This window comes from Priapulus caudatus, unplaced genomic scaffold (assembly GCF_000485595.1).
Source record: "Priapulus caudatus unplaced genomic scaffold, Priapulus_caudatus-5.0.1 Scaffold82, whole genome shotgun sequence".
Classification (NCBI taxonomy): domain Eukaryota; kingdom Metazoa; phylum Priapulida; class Priapulimorpha; order Priapulimorphida; family Priapulidae; genus Priapulus; species Priapulus caudatus.
This window is the reverse complement of record NW_014577143.1, coordinates 227,654-250,887: the sequence shown is the minus strand read 5'-3', so window position 1 is coordinate 250,887 and position 23,234 is coordinate 227,654. Positions and strand designations below refer to the sequence as shown.

The following is a 23,234-nucleotide window of genomic DNA, read 5'->3' as shown; positions in this document are numbered from 1 at the left end:
GCATCCAACCGTAAGCGTTTCCTAGGCTAATAATGTACATGGGAAATAGCGCACGCGTCTCTGGTCGCCGTTGCCTTCATATTAACCCTAATGATTTAAAAAAATGTTATTGCAGTTTTGTGAATTCAACATTTGTAAAATTAAGATTGGACGAATTTGCTTTTCCGAAATACATTCAAATAAACTATTATTTTATAATAATTGTAAAAATTTAGGTTTTATATATGTTCCATAGGTTTTTTTTAAATATAGGTTCCATATTAACCTGTATAATACCAGTCGTCATGTTACGCTTGACTGCGTTCGCTACACTGACTGAGTAGGCCTGGTCTGGGGTTCATTAACGTTAGTTCTATATAGGTTTTATCAGGAGTTAATAAAGACAAATTTTTGTCTTTATTAACTCCTGGTTTTATGTAAGTTCCATATACTCATGTCCTCTTTCTGCATTTACTGTAAAATTAAGATGTAATTTTTAATATTCATTCGAATGAAGGTTTTATTGTAAAAATGATTATTAATGTGTAATTCAAAATTCATATTTTGCATGAAATTTAAATGTAACGTTACAATTAATTAATTTATTTTACCCGCGCGCGCGATGGTGTGTGCGTGCGCGTGCTCATATGTATGTGTGTAGGCCCCTACGTTCTTGTGTGTGTGCGTGCGTGCTTGCTTGGGTTAGTTTGGGCGTACATGGCATAGCAAGCCGTTTGCATGAACTAAAATATAAATAATAAAAACAGGCATAATCAAAAATTAAGGACGAGTGAAGGACGTTGAAATTTACCCCAGATTTATTGTAAGGAGTGGGAGGCTGGGAGCAAAGGCGTATATAATATATATATATATATATATATATGTATATATATATATACGTAGTAACTATATATCGTACGCGAGCTATAGTTACTAGAACTACATAACAATAGATAACTAAAACAATAGCGCTATTCATGTTTATATGGATTATGGAATGTATACAAGGTTTATTATTCATTAAAGTTGTCTGATGATCGCGCAAGCGTGAAACTCTGAGTAACAGCAAAAAGTGATGTCTTGTGTTTAATCTATCTACAATATATATATATATATATATATATATATATATATGTATATATAATACATATGATTACCAATAAATAATACGCAGTGGCTGGAGGTACGGTAGCCGTCGGTCGTTCAAGCCCCTTTTTTGCGTTAGGGTTAGGGTTAGGATTAAGGTTAGGGTTAGGTTTAGGGTTATGGTTAGGGTTAGGTTTAGGGTTAGGGTTCTAGCTCATCTAAACTCTCAAATCGTGAATTTATTTCCCAAGGCGTTATTTCGAAATCTAGCGCCACCGCCGCCATCTTTGTCTCGTTAAGTATGAAAGCGAATGGACTCCCGTACCCGTAGCCTCGAGACATTAAGATACGGCTACCGTACCCGTAGCCACTGCCTAAATAATAATACACATTTTATATGATGTATTAGGATTAGATATATATAGTGTCTTTACATTTTCTACGGCTACGCCTCGGTGGATGGACAAAAATACACACTGTCTGATAATAAACACCATGAACACATAAATAAGCACGTGTAAATTATGTTTGGTAGCATATATTATCAATCGATGTGACGACATTTTTTTATAAACATCTTCAGAACGTGAACGTTCTGAACACATGAACGTTGAATAATGTACTCAATTTATTACCGGAAACAGCAACAGTGGACCGAAACATACACTGGCAGCGAGTCAGTCAGTCACTGGCCAAGAATGAAGTGCTACTACGAAGTTCTTGGTGTCGAAAGAGATGCATCTGCTCAGGATATCAAGAAGTCATATAGAAAACTAGCCTTACAGTGGCATCCAGGTGAGAAATTCTGGGTAATTAAACCTTAGTTATCACATTAATTTGCACTAGCTTAGTTGTTGCCCAGCTGTGTTGCAATACCGGCTACCACATTCTACACAGACACCGGCTGTACACAACGTCAACTGTGAGTCGGTGTGACAACACATGTCAATTTTGTCATGCCTCATGTGCTCTGGGCCAGAGTCTGGCTTTGGCGTTCCAAAATGTAATGATTGTAAATAAATACTAATTATATTTACCACCACCGTTTTAAAGTTTATTTACTCGATGGCGTGATGATTCTGCACAAACATCATTCAAATGACAAATAGTGAAATACTTCTCTGCTCTACCGCACATGTATGTGACAGACACTGTCTGTCTGTCACTCGCAGCTAGGGCCTGCATATACCTCCCAAAGTGACGCGTCGTCGACCGACCAATCGGAGCGCTCGCAGCTCCTCCCAAAGTGACGCGTCGTCGACCGACCAATCGGAGCGCTCGCAGCTCCCAAAGTGACGCGTCATCGACCGACCAATCGGAGCGCTCGCAGCTCCTCCCAAAGTGACGCGTCATCGACCGACCAATCGGAGCGCTCGCAGCTCAGGCACTAAAGCTGATGCGATGTTTTATGGTTGCATTATTTAAGCTGGCTATCGTGAGTGGATGGTTACTGGTAAGGGTTAGGATTAGGGTTTAGCTTTATATTTATCAGCTTTAGTGCCTGAGCTGCGAGCGCTTCGATTGGTCGGTCAACGACGCGTCACTTTGGGAGGTATGCAGGCCCTAGCTGCGTGTGACACTGTCTGTGTCACTGAGACAGCCTACCACTGTGCACAAACTCAAAAAAGAGCCAGGTGGGAAAGCCTATCCTGCTTCTCCTCCTCATGCTCCCGCCCCTTCTCCTCCTCTTCATCATTGTCCTCCTCTTCTCCCTCTTCCTCTTTACCTCTTCTACCCCTGCCCTCCTCATCACCATCTTCTCACCTTTCTTCTCATCCTCAGCCTCCTCCTCACCCTCGTCCTCCTCTTTCCCATTCTTCTGGTAACGTTTGAACCACTTTATTAATAGGCATGTGATGTTGTTAATTTTTGAGAGAGTCGATCATGTGTTCTGAGTCATTTTGCCAAGTTATGAAATATGCATTCCTTAATTCTGATAAGTTTAAATAAGTTTCAGTGTTTTATAATTATAGTATTGGAAATCCTAGGGAAGGTTTTTCCCAAATACCCAGGCTATAACCCTTTCGAACTCTGCATCAGTATGTCTTGGTTATAATACACCCTTTTCCTCCTTGGGTCATTATTACGGTGTCACACCGTTAAAAATTTACATTACTTATTAGGGCCACAAATATAAAGGGAACAGAGCACATGCAAGATATGCATGTTGTTGCAGGTTAGGTTGACACATTGAGATAATGTGCAAATGACAGAGTAAAATGGATTATAATGCTATATAAGATGAGGCCAGTAAATTAGGACCATCACACCTAATCACTACCAAAATCAAGTTGTCATTAACTGATCCCTTCTCCACCCATGCTTTTACATCTAGGCAATTCAACATTCAACATAAAACTTGACTAAACATATTGGTCTTCCGTAATACAATATTGTTCCTAAAAGTAATATTTGAACTCAGTAAGTATTTCACAAGTTATTCTGTGGTATAGCGTCTGTAGCATTTTTAACAATGATGTTTTGTCTAGATATATATAGGCTAAAATCTTCCATACCTGAAATGGCTAATTACGATTTTATTCCAGACAAGAATCCAGAAGATGTGGAGGAGTGTAATATACAGTTTAACTTGATTCAACAAGCCTATGAAACGTTATATGACCCTCAGGAAAGAGCATGGTATGATCGGCACAGGGAGGCCATCTTGAAAGGAGGTAAAAGCATCATCAGGTTATACGTCAATCTTGGCTTGTCGTATTGTAGAATGGGTGGCGTTGCTGTAGTAATAAGCCATAGTGTCAGTTTTTACACTAGCTGTACTTGTTTTATTATTATCTTTGGTTATGGCTGGTATGAAAACTCTTTCAAAGAGATTCTGTTATAAATTAAAGTTATCAGCAGTGGAGTCGGCGTATCGATGCATGCGTGAATTTTTAAACTTCACAGTGTTTTTAATTCCTAGGTTTAGCAAATTACAAGGATGAAAGTCTCGATTTGTCACAATACTTCACTTCCTCTTGCTTCCGTGGTTATGGAGATGATGAACAGGTATATAGAGTGCATTTATGTATGTTCTGTATGCTGTGGAAAAAGAACTGCTCAATTTGCTGCTAAACCTATGATAACTATTATACCCGTTATACTATATCTAATGAATGTGCATTCATTCCATAAATTTAAATTAAATCAAAATAGCTGTGTTGGTCTCTGTTAAGAAATAATATAAAACATATACCTAGATAGTAGGGTGTCATAGTAACCATTTCCTTTCGAATGGTGCTGTCATGATTTGAATATAACATTCTATTGCCTATGTTTTTTAAGTGCAGAAACAGATTCTGGGGAGTTTTGTAGATCAGTCCCTAGGTAACAGTCTAAAGATCGGTTGGTATGGAACAATAACTGCTTCTCAAAATGTTCTTTGCCATTATTCTTGGGAGTGCAATAACTTTCTCACAATGTACTTGTTATTTCTCTACCAGGGCTTCTATGCAATCTATCGGACGGTGTTTGAGACGCTTGCGGCAGAGGATGAGCCATTTCTCAAGGGCGAAAAAGAAGGAACAACTCTTCCTGGTTTTGGCTTCTCACACAGTTCATATGATGACGTAAGTTGAGCAAGGAGTTTCGCTATAAAAAACAGTTTCTTCCAAACGTTGCTTATATATTAAGGTGTGTTCTTCTGTCAAACCAAACCTTATCACGTTGTGCATTTAGAAGTACCCTGTAAACATATTAATCGAATTTCCTCATATTAGCATCTTGAGAACTGACCTCAGTAAAATGGATTCGGCAGTCAGATGCTGCGGGCATGCACTTCCCGGCGCACCTTCAATCAAAGGTGATTCCACTCTAGGTCGTCCACGTGTTCTACGCGTACTGGCAAAGTTACTTCACGGCGAAGACCTACGTCTGGCTGGAGAAGTACGACATACGGGAAGCCCCCAACCGCCGCATCCTCCGTCTCATGGAGAAAGACAACAAGAAGCTGCGAGACAGTGCGAAGAAGGAACGCAACGAAGCAGTCCGGGTCAGTACTCTCGTTACGTAAAGCCGATGGGCTTATTTCGGTTTTAAGTGGAGCTATGGCGCAACGTAGCTGCCATTGGTGTGTCGTGCATACTATAGAGGTGTTCAAGATACTAACACAAGAAAACTACTGAGTGTCTTTACCAGAATTTTCTGTTTATTCCTATAAAACACATCCAAACATTCTAACAGCTCAAGCCAAGGTTAATTGATTTTTGCTTATTTTCATGTAGGCACTAGTGACATATGTACGAAAGAGGGACAAGCGAGTGCAAGCCTACAGAGTATGTATATATAATTAATAAGAAATCGAGGGCATGTGGCAACTGGCCTGTGTGTTTTATGAATATACTTTAACTTATATAATTACACCAGTATAGTCGAATTATTTCACATAATTTTTAAACCTATACTTGTACATGGATAATTGGCCATTATCAACAATACATTCAAGCCAGTGAATGACAAACTCGTATTAAACACATTTTATCGATAGCAATGTGGCTCAGAAAAACGTTAAATCATAAAATACAGCATGTCGTAGCCGAGTATGATGATCATTATTTAAAATCACAATAATAATATAATTAAATATGAAATTATATTTAAATATAGTAATATTTGTCATGATCATTATTTAGCCGATTATGATTATAATGATCGTTTCGATTTCGACAGAAAATGCTGGAGGAGAAGGCTGCGGCGCACAAGAAGAGTGTGGAGGAGAGACGTGTGAAGGAGCGGCGAGAGCGCCTCGCGCAGATGCAGGACTTTGAGGAAGCGGACTGGTCGTCGATGGCCGCCGTTGAGACAAGTCTCCGGGAGATCGAGGCCGAACTGAACAGAGAGTTTGGCGGCGGGCTGTCCGAGAGCGGTGAGTGGGAAAATTTCACAATTATTAAACGTGAAATGTATATCTGTATGTGTGTCTGATATATATCAGAAGTAGATAATAGGGATTTCCTATTATCTACTTCTGATATATATATATATATGTATATCTTTTTCTTCCTTCGCATTATTAGTCGCACTCAAGTGGGGTCGTTATATATATATATATGTGTTTATATATACCAATATATGCCAAAATATGTGTGTGCGTGCGTGCGTGCGGGTGTGCATGTAACAGCCGAGAGACAAAAAAATTATGGATAAACTAAAATTGATACTGATTTATGGAAACAGATGACGCAGGTCAGGAGGATGATGAAGAAGGTCTTGATGAGGAAGACGAGGAGGAGGAAGAGGAAGAAGATGACAATAGTCTCTTTTGTGTAGCCTGCAACAAAGCATTTCAAAGCGATAAGGCGTACGTATTTCTCATCAACTTCTAACACGACCGACCAACTCCTTCCAGCAGAGTAGCACTTTTTAGGTGCCATGAAGACACGTGCAATCGATTACCTATTTACGAAAATAATAATTGATTGTTACATCATTTGTAATGTTTAGGTTTGCCAACCATGAGAAATCAAAGAAGCACAGAGAGAAGGTTGCGCGACTTAAAGCCGAAATGGAAGCAGAAGATGAAGAACTCGCCGAAACACAGGCAGAGGGACAAAACATAGATGATGTAGAAACACAGATGGAAGATCTAGACAAGGATGATGAACTTCAAAATCTGGATGAGGATGAAGAATTGGAAGATGACGACATAGAGGATGATGAAAATAGCATAGAAATGTAAAATTCAATGTCATTATTGCACTTCATAGAAATTCTATCCACATACTACACTACACTACACTATACTATACTATACTATACTACACTACACTACACTATAGAGCGAGGTTGTTTATCGAGGACGACGGAGAGGTAGTGGAGGCAGAGGAGTAGAGAGGTGGGAGAGGAGGAGTGCAGGTGGTAGCGTTGAGGGAGGAGGAAGAGGAGCGGGAGGGAAGAAGTGCATGAGGGAGGAGGAGAGAAGCGAGGCCTAGAGGCCGCCCTCTCTCTTACCTCCTCCCTCCTCCACCTCCTTCCTCCTCCTCCTCCATCCTTTCTCCCCCTCCTCCTCCCCAACCACCTTTCTCTGCACTCCACCTCCCCACCTCCTCTCCTTCTCCTCACCACCTTCTTCCCTTTCCTCCTCCACCACACCTGCCCCTGGCGCCGCTACCCTGCCGCCCTTTCCTCTACTCTCCTTACTCCTCCACCTTCGTCTCTCCCCTTCTCTCCTCCTTCCCCTTCCTTCTCCACCACCGTCTCCCCACGCTTCTCCCTCCTCCTCCTCCATCCATCCTCCTCCTCCTCTCCTCCTTCCTCTCCCCCTCCTCCTCCTCGCACCTTCTCCCTCTCCTTCTCCACCACCTTCTCGCCACGTTTTCCCCCTCCTCCACCTCCTCTCCTCCTGCTCCGCTTCTTTCTCACCGGGTGGCTCTGCTCTCCTCCTCTTCCACCACCTTCTCCCCCTCCTCATCCTCCACCACCTTCTCCCCACCTTCTCCACCTCCTCCTCCTCCACCACCTTCTTTCCACCTTCTCCCCCTCCTCATCCTCCACCACCTTCTCCCCACCTTCTCCACCTCCTCCTCCTCCACCACCTTCTTTCCACCTTCTCCCCCTCCTCCCCCTCCACCACCTTCTTCCCTCCTCCTCGACCTCCTCCCTGTATCACTGTTCAACAATGAATAATAAACAATAAGTGAGTAATTGTCCAGGGGGTGAATGGCATGGGGGTATTTGTCCTAGAACCATAAATATATATGATAGACTAGTAATAGATTGATAGATGTATAGGTCATATATTTACGTTAATAGTTATATAGATAGATAGATAGGTTGACAAGCCAAGTGCAAAGTTTTTATGCTTTGGCACATGTATCTAGCGTTAGTTGTTCATGTTGTATGTAATTACCTTGTCATAAAATCAAGTACTATTTTTTCAGTTTGCAAAAGAAACGTGCGAAAAAGAAGCAGAAAAATGTAAATGTCGTCCTCGACCCAGACGATTTAGTGGAGGATGAAGAGGTGGCCAGAGCATTTGGAAATGACATGCAAATTATTGAGGATGATACCCAGAAAAAGAGGTAAATATGAAGTAGGCCTATCACTTACTAGTGTACCTACTATTCCTATTGCCAGATTGAATGCAAACAATTTACAAGTTAGCCAACCTACTCTGTTCTTTCTTCTTCATATAACAGGGTTCATCTTTTCTACATTGTCCTCTGATATTATGTTAGGTTATTGGAAATGAAGCTATGGTAGATATTATATTGGATTTTTTGCACTTCAATGACTTTATATATATGTATATATATATAGAGATTTGCCATGAGAGATGCTGTAACAACAAAAGTAATGCAAAGATATCATCTATGTGCCAATGAGAATTAACACGTCAATACTTGGTAACGCAATTCCTAACACGCTAACAATTTTGCAATCAGGCGTAGTAAAAAACAGAAAAAGAAATCCAGACAGAGGCAGAAACAGATGGAAGAGAGTGAGAAGCTAGTGGAATGTGATTCGGAAAACGTTGAAAAGGAAGGACACCAAATCGACGTGGCAACAAATGCAGTGGGAGGCAACGGAGAAGGCAATCGGGAAGCAACTGCAACACAAGTATTGGTTACAGATAAGGATGTGACATCCAGTGCATTTGGAGAAAGGTACATAAGGCAACTATCTAATTGTCACCTGGAGTGCACCCGTGACAAAAGCTGCTGCTAGTTTACAATATACTTTTTAAAATCAATTGAAAATAATTAACTGATAATGAATAATTATGATATTGTTTAGAATTTCAGCTCAAACATCCGTTTATTAATATCTATATTGAATAAAGAGAAATGTATCCTTATGTATTCAGTTATACTTTATTTAAACACTTAATTTTTGCTCTTGCTCTGTATTAGGAACAATGGAACGGAAAGCAGTCAGAAATCTGATCGGGCCAAACACAAAATAGCAGAGCCATCTCCAAATGTATGTACATACTGTGTTATACAGAAAAAAATTGCACCGTTTCTCACAGCTAAAGACGTGAAAGCAAAAAAAGTGAAGCTTGCTATAGTTTATTAATTTCTTAGTTAATTAAGTAGTTGCTTGGCTATTGATTGCTAGTGTAATGTGATCCTCTTAAAATGGAAGTGTTCTCTGTGTGTTAATTCGATGTAATTTCTCAATGCAGTCAGAAATGGAAGACAAGGACCGATGGTGCTACGTCTGTAAAAACAACTTCTCCACCCGCAACAAACTCTTTGCCCATATAAAAGAATCCGGGCACGCACAATTGAAAGATGCCAGTAGACAGACCAAAAAGTCTAAGAAGAAAGGAAAACGGTGATTGAGAGTGAATGCTTGACTGATGCCTAGCACTTTTTAGAAATTTATTTCTATAAATTATGTACAATGTTAAATTGAACTGGGTATTATTTTAAATAAAGCCACATTCTACACACACACGTCCCACTTTTTGCCTATGTGTCTCGTTTTCTGCACAACAACAGCAACAGTAACCTCCGCGTTAAGGATTACGTTTTGCTTCGTAGAAGAGAGTAGTCGCCTACGTATTACTGATGTTCATGTAACCAGCATATAGTGGCGCCCTCTATTGTTCTGTAATCATTCTTCAACTACAACTGTTCTAGTTAAAAGCTTCATCAGACAATCTTTTGCTGAAGACATGCTTTCAATTACTAGCACGTCTGTACGAGGGACTATCAAACTCGCTCCTGCGATGAAAAATATAGAAAAACAAACTTTTTTGCCATTTCGCTACTTAAAAATTCATATTTGAACAAATACTGAAAGGCATATGAATGTTGACAGGTCCACAGCTTGCACTAGACTGGGTAGATTCCATCTAGGTTGGTGTCATGCAATTTATGCCAATTCATAGTGGACCAGTACATATAAAATAAATGACAATTGAGGTTTTTATCCCAAACTTTATTTAACACAAAAGCTATAAATATAGGTACATTCTTCAGTTCTTCCACATCATTTTACTTTTAAAAACTAGTATAAAAATGGTTGCCCACACAGCGCATCTAGAGTAGAGGAATGAGGGATATACACAGCTTAGTTACTTAAATTGATTACAAGCTGGCATGTTTCACGGTGCATGCTGAACATAACTAGAATCGAGATGTCAACATTCTTTAAACCATAGATATATACAACACATATATGTGTTGTATATATCTATGTTTAAACCGACAGCTAGTCACTTCTGCTATTTGCTCGAATATAACGAACCCACCAGAGTGCAAGTCGCATACAGAAACAAGTTGATATTAACACCCTCGGAACCATTAAAATTTTTCCTAGCTGTCTCACAATTAGCTCTAGAACTATAGCCCTTCCCTCTGCCACAGGCACCTGTGGCAGAGTGAATGGCTATAGTTCTAAGGCTATCTCACAATACCTTCTCTGCAGTTTTTTATGTGATTGCCACCTACCAGAAATGTACACAAAGTATCATATCTCTGCTTAATATAACAAAGCCATCGCATACTGCGTTCGCCTAACAAGAAATTACAAACTGCCGTTTGGCAGAGGTTGGGTGATGGACGGGAGAGGTAACACTGCGTTTGAGATCTTTCCAAATAAATGCACGATTGTTAAAAAAGTCAGTGGGAGCAACATGGAGATGGGCAAGAAGCTATATGGAGAACATGACATTTTCCTGGTGTTTGGGGTACCTGTGAAATACCCTCTGTCCTATGATAATAATGAAGTCTTGGCAGTTTGTAGCAAGGAGGGGGGGGGCACATTGAAGCAATCAATGCACACCTAGGTAACATGGGCATTTTATGGCTGGCACATTTGTAACATATACATGAAATAAGAAGCATGTCTGTAACATTGTCATGCTTAGCTCTAGGTAATGTAGGCTTCTCTGTACTACGTAGTGCATGGAAGGTTTTTACTAACTAGAGTGAAGTCATGCCCCAATGAGCATTTCTGTAACATTAATAACATAGAAACGACCATTGAACACCATTTAACAGACACAAAACCCGATCGTAGGATAAAACCTGCACCACCGAATACAGTCACCATCCAATTCATTACTCAATTACATATATTTATTACCCTGTTTTTTTTAATTTTATCCCCTTTTTACACTTTGTACATCATTTATCCTGTTTATAAGCAACTACGTCTATACATGTAGTTAAGCCATGGAACTCGCACAAGCAGGTGAAAACAAAGGTTATTGTTAAAAAGAGTCAATACAGACGAACAGGAAGATTTTCTAAGCATCAACTGGTTAAAAAGCAAATAAGTTATAAAGCACAGCTATTAGGAAACAGCTCATTTATATTTGTCTGTGCATTTCGCTGACAAAATATATAAAACCTAAATGAGTATTGTTCATGGTTGGTAACCACAACCTATCTATCGAGTTTTAGGAATAATAATCTTTATACCAAATTTTAAATGTCTCAGAAATGATTAACCATCACTGGATCGAAACCAGATTGTCGTTGTGTATTAGAACAATAATCACAGATTTCAGTCGTTAGTAATATGTAGCCATTACTGAATTTGCCCTCCTTATCTGCTCGCTTGGCTCTCCACCATGTATAATATTTGGAAACAAGAGAAACCATTAATGAGCACGTTTGGAACGAATGACAACAGACTTGGTGAGCAGGAACTAGTGTAGAAAGACGAGTAGGTACTCATCACAAAACATGGCAGTGCGCCACCCCACGAACAACCATTTATAAGACCCTACGCAAGTGAGCAAGTTCTTTCAGTCCCAACTATTGCAATAAATGGACTCAGTCACCTTAGATCATGAAATTTGAATAGCACAGAAATTGAATATAAGCGAACCTGTACGATGTATCAGGACCATAGATGACACTAGCAAGGTGCCATAGACATCTCGGTCGGTATTCAACCTGCGTGCATTTCCAGGCATTTCTTAATTGGCGTGATACACATTGGCTGTGGAGAAGGTCATGTAAAATCCACGAGCACAAATCTTCTACTGTCTACATATCATTACCAAGTTACAGAAATCACTGCCAAGGTCCGTGACGTCAGAAGGAAACAAGTGTTACCAGTTCTACACAAACCTCTGTCCTGAGCTTAAAGCTCTGGAAAAGGGATTCACAATTTACTCAGAATAACTTCCCATACCAGTACTAACAATAAAATTATTTATCCTAATTCACTAATTATGAAGACCTCCCCACCCAAATTCAGTCAGTGGCCATAAAAGCATCGCTGAGACACAATCTGAGGTCTTCTTAATCATCTAAAAATGAGCCTGTCATCTAAAATTGTTCCCCATCCATTTTCTAAAAACGAAATAAAATGATTTAAATATACCACAGCCAAAAATAATTATTCAAAATAATTTGCTACCTATAATCCTAAAAATACACCATTCGAATGTATGGCAAAGAAACGCCAATGGAATATTCACTCATTTCACCTGATTAAAATTTGTCTTTCGGTATAAACCTGCATTTGTAGCAAATCAAAGTCAAATCACCTTCTAATGCTATCAAAGTGATAATGAATTTTGTTTTGTCTTAGATCCAAACGTATATCACACAAAACGGCATCATGTAAAATCATCCTTAATTACGTAGATGAAGCGGTACATTCCCTTAATCGTGCATTTTCCATCCGCTGGCATTTTTTTGCAATAGGCTACATTCAGTAACAGGTTCATGCAAAAATGTAAAGTATGCAAAAAGTGTTTAGCCGCTTTATGGAAATACTGCAAAAATATAAAAACGTTGGTGGGTTTTTTCTTTGATTTTGGTTTGCTATGAATTGCACTTTAAAGAGAGAGAAGATTGATCTATGCACTTGCGTCCTGGACAGCTGTTTCACTTCTGCGAATCCATCATGAACTTCTCGTAATCACTCGCTATTTCATCATCTATATCGTCAAAAACCTCCTGCAAATCTGGACCCCTGTAAAAAAAATATAAAAAAAATAAATAGAACCACATGCTACCTATCATCGATTATCAAGCATATGTAATACACCTATACTTACAGACACACATCTACATAATTATTTAGACATATCAACAGATGTTGTCACACATAAGCATCACAACTGTAACCACACATAATTTAGAATTTTATTGAATGAGGTAACAGCATTTACTTTTTACACATTAACACAACTATCACTTTGCCTTCTTCATTTAATGTCTAAAAATGGATATAATCTCGGCCAGTTATGCATAGCCTTTAAAGGAAACATGAAACAAATGAAAGAAATAGCTAGGCTTGAGAAAAATGACAGGTAAGGCCATCTGGGGCATAACAATACAATCTACTTGCGTACATTTCATTCTGATAAAGAGCAGAATTCTCACTGCCATCCTCCGAGGAATAAGGCACATAGTCGCCAACTTCACTGTCATAATAGTATCCCATATCTTCTATTGGAACTGTGCTGCCATCTGTGTTGTAAAATACTGGGACGTTCTGAAAAAAGGAACAACAAGTTCTGAGTGATCATCTGAGTGATGTGCGTGATACTCAAAAACGTCTCCAGAATTCACTCTGAACTAGTCTACTCGAACAAGCTATAAGCCAACTTTTAAGTGAAATAGGAGGTAAAATGATATACATTTATCAATCAGGCGTCAAACATTCTACTTGAGCTTCACGCACGTGACGTTTACTTGAAAAACCTCTGAACTGCATTGCAAATTCTAGCCACAAATAATAATCAAAGATAAGAAATAGGATATCTCATTGAATAGATATCTCAACTCAAAATGGTGTAACCTAACCACGAATATAAACACATGCACACGAGTATACAAGTACGCCCGTGCCGAGCTCATACATTTCCATTTCTACTCGGCGATACTGACAGATGCGAAATCTCCGATAGGTAGAGACACGTTTCTACTCGGCGATACTTACAGATGCGAATTCTCCGATAGGTGGAGACATGTCAGCGTTCACGGCTGGGGAGCCCGGAGTGCGACCCCAGTCAGCTGCTCTCAGATCTATCACATTACCCAGAAGGCTCTTTGTTCGCCTAGCAAAGAAAAAAAACCGACAAACAATCACACAACAAGTAGAATGGGGCACAGCACAATAGCAACGTACGGTCATACATTATACATAAACGATCAGTGTGAACTGTGTGCTGTTGCAAATCCTATTGCTAACTTCTTGTTCGAGCAACACATATGTCATTCATAAAGCAGAGAAGCTAGAAATGCTAAGTAAGCTACAGATCACTATGAAATGCAAATGAAGAAGATCTGGCATAATTTCCCCCGTCACGTGAAATCCAACTGGGAACAAAAATTAGAATCGGTAATTTTAATTAGAAATTAAAATTAAGTGAAGGCCAAGTTATCTGAGGTGGCCGTAATGACCCACGCACATCGATACATTGGTCTCCATCGTTAGCTGCTTAATGTGCTGGAATATGGCATCGAGTGAATCTTGTGCTTCAGTTAGTGGTGCTCCCACTAACTCTCTCTCCTTATCCTCTAGCCCTGCCCCTGTCATCTGCAAATAGAATCACTCCAGATTTACACTCTAGGTTTGAGTAGAACACACACAGATATTCATGCTTAGATATTTACACGTGGACCATAATAACATGAGGTATCTGACATTTCAAAATAAGGAGCTAAGTTTCAGAGCATATTCGGAGAGGGAGTTCAAGGAAGGCTCCTACCTTTAACACTCGTGCAACGCACACCAAGTTGCTGTCGTTTGGCTGCGTTAGCAACGTGTTTATCACATTTTTAATTGCGGCATAAAATAGTTCTATTTTTTGGGAGCGTCCGTCTTTCACAACCTGGAATAACAATGCAATCGTATGTGTAGTACAATACACTGTACACTTGATTAACAATCATTCTAGAGAGCTGGCAAACCTTGACTGACAAACGCCAGCTAGCAGCAGGCTAACGATTTAACTCGGGTTAACGATTTCGCGCGCATCTACACGAGTCTTGACTCGGGTTAAGGTTCAACTCGAGTTAAGACCTCATCTAGACGCTTAAGCCGAGACAGATTTCCTCGTGTAGACGATGCTTATTATTCTTCTCTGCTGGTGCCACTCACAAGGGATTGTTGCAGAAAAGCATGTAAAGCTGGGACCAGTCGTCAGAAACTAAATTAGTCTCAACATTACTAGACCATAGACAGAAACATGGCAAAGTTACAAGTTTCTCATACACAGCGTATAAGAGATCTGGTGTACAAGAATTACTTCATGTTAAGACTAATGTTCAGACTAGTTTTTGTTTCTGACAACAAGCCCTTGGTACTAAAATAATGGAATTTTTGAACCGAACCACGGTGAGCTTTTCAACTCAGCCTGATGATGTAGAAGGTAGAACCAACAACGTTATGTTCACCCTTGATTAATGATCACAAACAGACGAAAACCTCACGTGGAAACTCTCAGTCAGTATCTTGATAACTATATCCTCGATCTCGATCGACTATTTAATCATATATTCTCGATCCTCTATTCTTGAACTTAACGCACTAACATACGTTTATGTATATATATGGTTTATACGAGGGTGTAATTATACATGTACAGAAGCATTGAAACAGCGTGGAGCCAGTTTCCATGACAAAGGTTATATTATATTAAAGAAATGATGTCTTTACAAATATTGAAGCTGGAACCACACAGTGGCGGGAATAATGAAAACATAGCCCACGAGACGACAGTGAAAAAGTACATGCAGATGGGAGTCTATGGAAATGTTTAGACTTACAGGCAATTTGTTTAAGATATCGATTTCTATTTATTGTTGAGTTCTTATGGATCCATCAATAATATCTCCTACTTAATAAATTCTCAAGAGCTTCATATATTAAGTTTGCAATATTTGCTCTCTCTCTTCTCTTATCTCTCCCTCTCCTTCTCTTATTTCACCCTCTCCTACAAAAATTCCATAATAACCTCCCCGTAGAACTCCCTCGTTCCCTTCTCTACCCATCTCTCCCTCTCTCAGAGACGTTTCATAATAACCTCCCCGTATAACTCCCTCGTTCCCTTCTCTACCCATCTCTCCCTCTCTCAGAGACGTTTCGTGAATAAACGCCCCGTAGAAACATCGCTGCCGTTCCCTTCCCTAGCCCATCTCCTCCTCTCTTCGTCTATTTCTTCCTCTTTCAGGAAATCGTTTCATAATAACCTCCTGATATAACTCTGCGTACCCTTTCTCTAGCCCATCTCTCCCTCTTTCAGAGATTCCGTGTCATAATAAGCGGTCCTCGTATAACTCTGCCCCGTACGCCTTCTCTACCCATCTCTCCCTCTTATCCTTATTTTTCCTTCTTCAGAAACGTTTCAATAATAACTCTGTATAACTCCCCCGTACCCCTTTCTACCCATCTCTCGCCTTCTCTCAGAGACGTTTTTAATAACCTCCCTGATATAACTTCCGCCCGTTAACCCTTCTCTACACATCTCTCCCTCTCTCAGGCAGACGTTTAATATAACCTACCCTTAGTACACCTCCCCGTACCTATCTCTACCCATCTTCTCCTTTCTCAGAGACGTTCATAATAAAACGTCCCGTCATAACTCCCGATACCTCTCTACCCAATCCTCTCCCTCTTCTCTTATTTCTTCCTCTTTCAGAAACGTTTCATAATAACCTCCCTGTATAACTCCCCCGTACCCTTCTCTACCATCTGCTCCTCTCTCAGGACGTTTCATAATAACGCCCCGTTAGAACTCCCTTGTTCCCTCCCTACCCATCTCTACCTCTCTCAGAGACGTTTCATAATAACGTCCCGTATAACTCCCCCGTACCCTTCTCTACCCATCTCTCCCTCTTCTCTTATTTCTTCCTCTTTCAGAAACGTTTCATAATAACCTCCCTGTATAACTCCCCCGTACCCTTCTCTACCCATCTCTCCCTCTTCTCTTATTTCTTCCTCTCTCAGAGACGTTTCATAATAACCTCCCTGTATAACTCCCTCGTTCCCTTCTCTACCCATCTCTCCCTCTCTCAGAGACGTTTCATAATAACGTCCCGTATAACTCCCTCGTTCCCTTCTCTGCCAATCTCTCCCTCTCCTTCATTTATTTCTTTCTCTCTCAGAGACGTTTCATAATAGCCTCCCGTACAACTCCCTCGTTCCCTTCTCTGCCAGTCTCAATCAGGCTCCTGCTCAGTACTCTCTTCATCCTCCCACCTCCGTAATCCCACCCCTCTCCCTCAGCGCGTCAAGCACATGCATGCACGCCGCCCGCTCCCAGTCACATACCCATCTAATGAGAGCTTACGTAACGCTATCCCGAAGAAAGACGCGGAATGCCAGCTCCAGATCGCGCAAGTGGTTTTTTCAGTGTCTTAGTTACAAAGCGAAAGATCGCGCGTTACGCGCTGCAATGCGCGGAATTTCGTCTGGGAGCAAATGCGGCGGGGCAGCGCACATGTTAGAGAGCGGAGGCCGCTCCTCTCTCTCTGTCTCTCTCTCTCTCGCGCGCGCGCGCGCGTGCCCGTGGCTCTGCCAGCCACGGCAGGGGGATCCAATCACTATGATAACAATTTTGATATACAGTCCATCGTCGGCGACAGCAAAACACGCGCGCAGCGCACACGATTTGCTCGCGCGCGACTTTGTGAGCTCTGTAAAAGCTCGAGGCGTGTTACGCGAGCGGCGGGACAATTTTTTTCCCCACGCGAGTTCCGGAACACAGCCAATCAGCGCACTCTATTCACTCGACTTCCTCGAAGCAACAATGAAAAAAGAAACAAATGTCACCTTCTATACAACCCTACACATTAACTTCAAACCGACTCACACGCTTATATACAAACACATCGTACCAAACACTATCTATGGTGTATCCGGAACTCGCGTGGGAAAAATAATTTCGCGAGCCGGCGTGTAGCGGCGCGAAAACGCACACGCACGCACGCACGCGCACGCGTCTCACTCGACGCCTTTCACGAGCCGAGACATGAATACATGCTATACACGTCGACCGTGATACTGATATCATGTGTGAGTGTTTGCGTGCTCGTCTGCTCACTCGGCTGCGTGTGTGCGTGCGTGTGCGGCACGCGTTCACGTATTTGCTTACACGTCTGCATGTGCGGTGTTTGTGTGTGTAATTGAAGCAGTGTACATAGTGCAACAGATGAATCAACAACAATCAGTAGCAAAACACCCGATGACTTAAAGTACATGCTCTGCCAAATTTCACGATAAATAATGCTGTCTGATTAAAAAAAATGTGTAAGATAATTAACTTAAATAATGATGCATTAAAATGTGTCACCATCCCGAATAATCCTAACATTAAAAAACAACATTACATTACATACATATTACATTACATTACATATTACAATATACAAAAAAAATTATTTTTAAAATTCAAATGAAAAGACCAAAAATCAGAAAACTAAAAATGCTACAGCCTATTATTTCTTATCTCTCGCTTAAGCAGTACAATAACAACTTATTCATACCTCCATCTGCGTAAACAGTTCTCCAAGAAACACCAACAGGCCCTGTACAAGATGTATCGTTGATTCGTTTGCCATCAGTTCATCTCTCTTCTTAAACTGCAAATGTAACCTGCAAACGAGTGTTAAAGTAGTGAAACCCTTGCACATGAAATTTAAATTTTTATCATTAAATTTCGTGTGGCAAATCGTTGATCAAGTGTAATCATACTGAAAATTATACAATAAATATAATATATATTTTATGAAAAAAAGTACCATTTTTATTATTAAAGAAACTAACCTTGCTAACAACAGTTGTCTGAAGTTGCCCGATGCAACTTTAACATGAAGGTGTTTTGACAGATGATCACATAGCCTTGCTCCAGTGTACGTAAAGTTTGGTTCCATAATTGCCTAAATAAAAGATTGGACATCACTTATTATAGACAACCTTTACTAACTACTGACCCACAAAGGAGATTTGAAGGCATGGTCAATTTTTTTACCTAGTCACACACAACTCAATGTACCCAGTTTTAGTTTTTAGAACTATTTACATTGTATGGATGCACATCGAGTATAAATTTCAACCCTTCAAACGTTTCATCTAAAGCCCGGCGCACACGTGAGTTATTTTACTCAAGTAAAATGATGCATGAGTCATTTTACTCACGTGTGAGGCGGATTTTCGTTGAGTAATTTGACGCATGTGTCATTTTACTCACGTGTGCGGCGGATTTTCGTTGAGTAATTTGACTCATGCGTCATTTTACTTGAGTAAAATAACTCACATGTGCGCCGGGCTTTAGTAAAAGATTCGACTAAAACATCCAAGTCATAAACACCACTTATATAACTATATAACTATATTATATAACCCACACACGGATGCATACGTCAATAATAAACAGTCACTCAACAATAAAACAAAAAAATTCTAAATAATTCACGTTCACCTTCACGGTCAACGTAATTATTAAAAAACGTACAAGTCGGCAAACCTCACAAACACCAACATCCCGCACGCACGGCACGATGTCCAGGACAAACGTAGACATCGACGCAGACGTAATCCGACACAAATCCGAGTTAAACTAGACAGAGTGCACTCACGGAGTGCATACCTCCGCCGACGACATACGCCATACGACTCACGAACACACAAATAAGCCACGATATACGCCAGCGTACTGACATGTACACGCTCCCATGTAACATGTATGTGTTACGAGCTGGCTCGCTGGCCTCGCTGGCTTGCTGACTCGCTGGCTCGCTGGGTGATATCGATCGACCGCCAACGACATACGCCATACGCCTCGACGCGCTAATATCGATCGCGCGAACACAGGAACACACGAACACACTAACACACGAACACACGAGAGCGAAAACATAACCTCCTCCAACTCTGTTGGGCGGAGGTAATAACGTTAATATGACATGATATATGATGATATAAGGAGTTTATATCTATATCCTATCTATATCTCTATCTATATCTATCTTTATCTCTATCTATCTATATCTCTATCTATATCTATATCTATCTATATCTCTATCTATATCTATCTCTATCTATATCATCTCTATCTCTATCTCTATCTATATCTCTATCTAGACTATCTATATCTACAGACGATCTATATTATACATTCCTGATGACATGTAACCAGGAGTTAATAAAGACAATTTGTCTTTATTAACTACTGATGTAACGTAACACGTCGCGCATGTCGTGTATACGTATATATGTGTACATGATATGTAACGTAACAAGTCGCTAACAACCCGGGCACGAGCGTGAGTGAACAAATAACAACGACACATTTGTCACTACTAAGCCCTGATGTGATGTAGCGAGTCGCGAACGCAACGACCGGACGCGTGAGCGCTAGTGATGTCACGATCATCGATTATACTCGATCATCGGTTGAACAGTGGCTCAAACCAAGCGCTTAGTGATGTCACGATCATCGATTATACTCGATCATCGGTTGAACAGTGGCTCAAACCAAGCGCTTGGTTATCAAAATCCATAATCAATTTCATCAAAAAAAAATAAAAATAAATTGAAATAAATGTAAAACTTGAACAAGAAAACTTGGAAAAGTGATGAGAATCAGAGATATCATCGCTACTATACAAGTTATCCTTTATTAACATACATGTATTATACACACAGTAGTAAACAGTGCAAAACAAACAGTAAACAGGGCTAAACAAGCACATACATGCACACACGTACATGCACACGACGTTACGCACACGCAGGCCTTCAACCCCCCGAGTAACCGATTGTAACCGATCATCGGTTACCTGGGTCCAACCGATAATCGATTACGAAATTACAACCGATTGACAACACTACACTAAGCGCGCACCTGATCAATGACGAGGTCGACGCAGATTTGCAGCGACTGCTCCGTTTCGGCGTGGGCGTTCAGTGAGTCGATGAGCGGGTTCACGAGGTCGTAGAAGCTTCCCGGGTTCACCGTCAGCTTCGTGATGACCTCGGCCATCTGTCGACACGCCGGGTCACCGGCGAACATGTCGTCTTCTTCCGCCTAGACGAAACAAGAGAGCGTTAGCGAAGGACTCGCGCGAGTTTCGCGATCGTAATCGCACGGGTTCGACGACGGTTTTTTTTTTCACGGTCGACTACGATTCTCGTTTGCCGTTTAGATTTGTTACCTCGTTGAGTTTCGGTCACTAGGATTAATAGTCAGTCGTTCGTCACCACCATTTGACCGTCACCATTGTCACCGAATGACTGCCTGACTGACTGACAGACCGACTGACGAACTGACCGAAAAGAACTTGATACAAAGTCAATACAAAATAATTATCATATATATATATATTAATCAATATATAAATGAAATACTAATGTACCTGAAATTCATCAGGCGTGTTTGTCTGCATGTATCTTGGAACGAACTCGGCAGCGTATGCAGACAGGGTGAAGGTCTTCTTCGGAGGTGTTGTGTTTGTGGGCGAAGAGGCGTCTACACAACACAACACAACACACGATCGGTGTCACGTTTACTCATACACCAGGGCTGCCAACTCTCACGCATTGACCGTGAGACTCACGCATTTTGACCAAATCTCACGCTCTCACGCTGATCTTACAATATCTCACGCACAGCAAAAAAATGCTGAGATATCTCACGCACAGCAAAAAAAATCTTACAATATCTGAAAACAGTCACTTTAGTATGCACCAACTTGCACAAATTGAAGTTATAAAATGCAAAAGCTCCCTACCGTGGGAGGGGGGGACCCCCTCTCACACCCACCCCCCACTCGGTCGCTTCGCTCCCTCGCATCTCACTCTCGCCTATCACCCAATGTTGGCAGCCCTGCATACACAGACATTCTCCATCATTTCTCGGGTGTTTAAAACATCACTGCATTGTTACAAGCTAGCTTCAAAAAGAGAGTCTCAGCATCCATATCATGATATGGACATCGTTCTAGTTTTCACCACCTGCATAATTTTTAGGCCATATATAACTAACCAAGTTGGAGGGAAACAAAAAAAACATGGACTAGCAATGAAGCATGGCCTTATGTCCCATCAGGGGACCTAAAGGATAAAGAAAAAAAAAGAACTAGCAATGAAGCCATGCTTAGTGCCTATCTGGCATAAAATTGTCTAGTCTAACCTCCTCCTCCTCCTCCTCTGCCTGCTTCTTCTTCTCCTCCTCCTGTTACTGGCGATGCTACTGATGATGATGATGGTGATGATGTTGATGTCACTGTTGTGCCTGTAGGGAATGTGGGCTTCACTCTACTCTCCTCTTGCCACGCTACAGAAAATAAAATATATATATGTATTAATTCTAATATTGTTATCGCTTTAAATTGGCTTTTATGTATAGGATTTTATCTTACTTAGTGATTACATAGTCAACTTTATATCACTGTATCTCGCAGCTGTAGTGATATATCTCACATGTACATGTTTATTATCATTTCTTTTTATTGTTCAGTCGTTTGCGATATCGATGTGCTGCACTTTTGATCATTTCATGTAAAAAGACGCAATATATAAATAAATAAAAAATTATAATAATAATGAAGCCAGTGCAAATTTAGGGATACAATGTGCAGAACAGTGCCACAGTTTATAGATGGTTCCTCTTCATTGAACGTGACAATGTAAAAATCATTGGTAGTAGCAGTGAAAATGTACCGACTGCAGGCAGTTGAAACAGTAAGTAACTGCATATATAAAAGAACCAGCAATAGTAGCTCTACTTCGCTCAATTACCGGAGTGTTAGAAATGTTTCTGGCTAGAGAAGTGCCAATGACCAAGACAGCACATGCACTTAGCAGTGGGTTAAAGCTTTTGAAGTTTTCCGTTTTCGTATAGTACTACTGTTACTATAGTACTATGTTACCTACACTGGGTCTGAGTGTCCCTGGACCATTGGCAGTATAGTCCGAGGATGGAGACTTATTTAGCAACAGGCTTACTTGCTGAACAACGCCATTGCGACTAATAGCATTTTGCGCGTATGAATCTGAGCTGCATTAACCCTGAAGCAGACGATTTCCATCTGTTTAGACTATTGCTACGTCTAATCGCAGAGTTCACAGTGATAACATAACACATGCTTGTCACTTTAACAACTACGAACTTTTCCACTGTTGCCTGAACTGTGGAGATCACAAATTTAATTTTACAGGGGGAGAAAGGCGAGAGAGACAGAAAGAGGGAGAGAGAGAGAGAGAGAGAGAGAGAGAGAGAGAGAGAGAGAGAGAGAGAGAGAGAGAGA

The 23,234-nt window shown here is 40.7% G+C and overlaps 2 protein-coding genes across 3 annotated transcripts in view; one reads left to right on the top strand and one right to left on the bottom strand.

Annotated features, from left to right (window-relative positions):
* Positions 1-1,715: 1,715 nt before the first annotated feature.
* On the top strand, positions 1,716-10,849 carry LOC106804664 (dnaJ homolog subfamily C member 21-like). The gene is made up of 13 exons (XM_014805937.1): positions 1,716-1,860; positions 3,612-3,740; positions 3,989-4,074; positions 4,509-4,634; positions 4,883-5,056; positions 5,289-5,339; positions 5,734-5,929; positions 6,241-6,364; positions 6,508-6,738; positions 7,944-8,084; positions 8,448-8,669; positions 8,916-8,985; positions 9,191-10,849. Exons 1-13 carry the CDS (start codon positions 1,764-1,766, stop codon positions 9,344-9,346), a joined length of 1,803 nt encoding a protein of 600 aa, XP_014661423.1. The 5' UTR covers positions 1,716-1,763; the 3' UTR covers positions 9,347-10,849.
* The window catches only part of LOC106804665 (polyadenylate-binding protein-interacting protein 1-like), a 32,899-nt gene continuing 19,595 nt past the window's right edge, over positions 9,931-23,234 (bottom strand). The window contains exons 3-12 of one of the 2 annotated variants that reach the window (XM_014805938.1): positions 22,118-22,261; positions 21,342-21,454; positions 20,831-21,013; positions 18,751-18,863; positions 18,471-18,579; positions 14,693-14,815; positions 14,393-14,520; positions 13,921-14,038; positions 13,331-13,473; positions 9,931-12,948 (exon numbers count right to left, since the gene is read on the bottom strand). In XM_014805938.1, coding sequence (XP_014661424.1) covers positions 12,861-12,948; positions 13,331-13,473; positions 13,921-14,038; positions 14,393-14,520; positions 14,693-14,815; positions 18,471-18,579; positions 18,751-18,863; positions 20,831-21,013; positions 21,342-21,454; positions 22,118-22,261 — 1,262 coding nt within the window. In that variant the 3' untranslated portion in view covers positions 9,931-12,860. The remainder of the gene's footprint in view (positions 12,949-13,330; positions 13,474-13,920; positions 14,039-14,392; positions 14,521-14,692; positions 14,816-18,470; positions 18,580-18,750; positions 18,864-20,830; positions 21,014-21,341; positions 21,455-22,117; positions 22,262-23,234) is intronic. The other variant, XM_014805940.1, reaches the window with a different exon arrangement.

Coding starts and splice junctions, on each gene's coding strand:
- LOC106804664 (XM_014805937.1), top strand. CDS start 1,764: ATGAAGTGCTACTACGAAGTTCTTGGTGTCGAAAGAGATGCATCTGCT. Junction 5,340..5,733: donor AGCGAGTGCAAGCCTACAGA/GTATGTATATAT, acceptor CGATTTCGACAG/AAAATGCTGGAGGAGAAGGC. Junction 5,930..6,240: donor CGGCGGGCTGTCCGAGAGCG/GTGAGTGGGAAA, acceptor TTATGGAAACAG/ATGACGCAGGTCAGGAGGAT.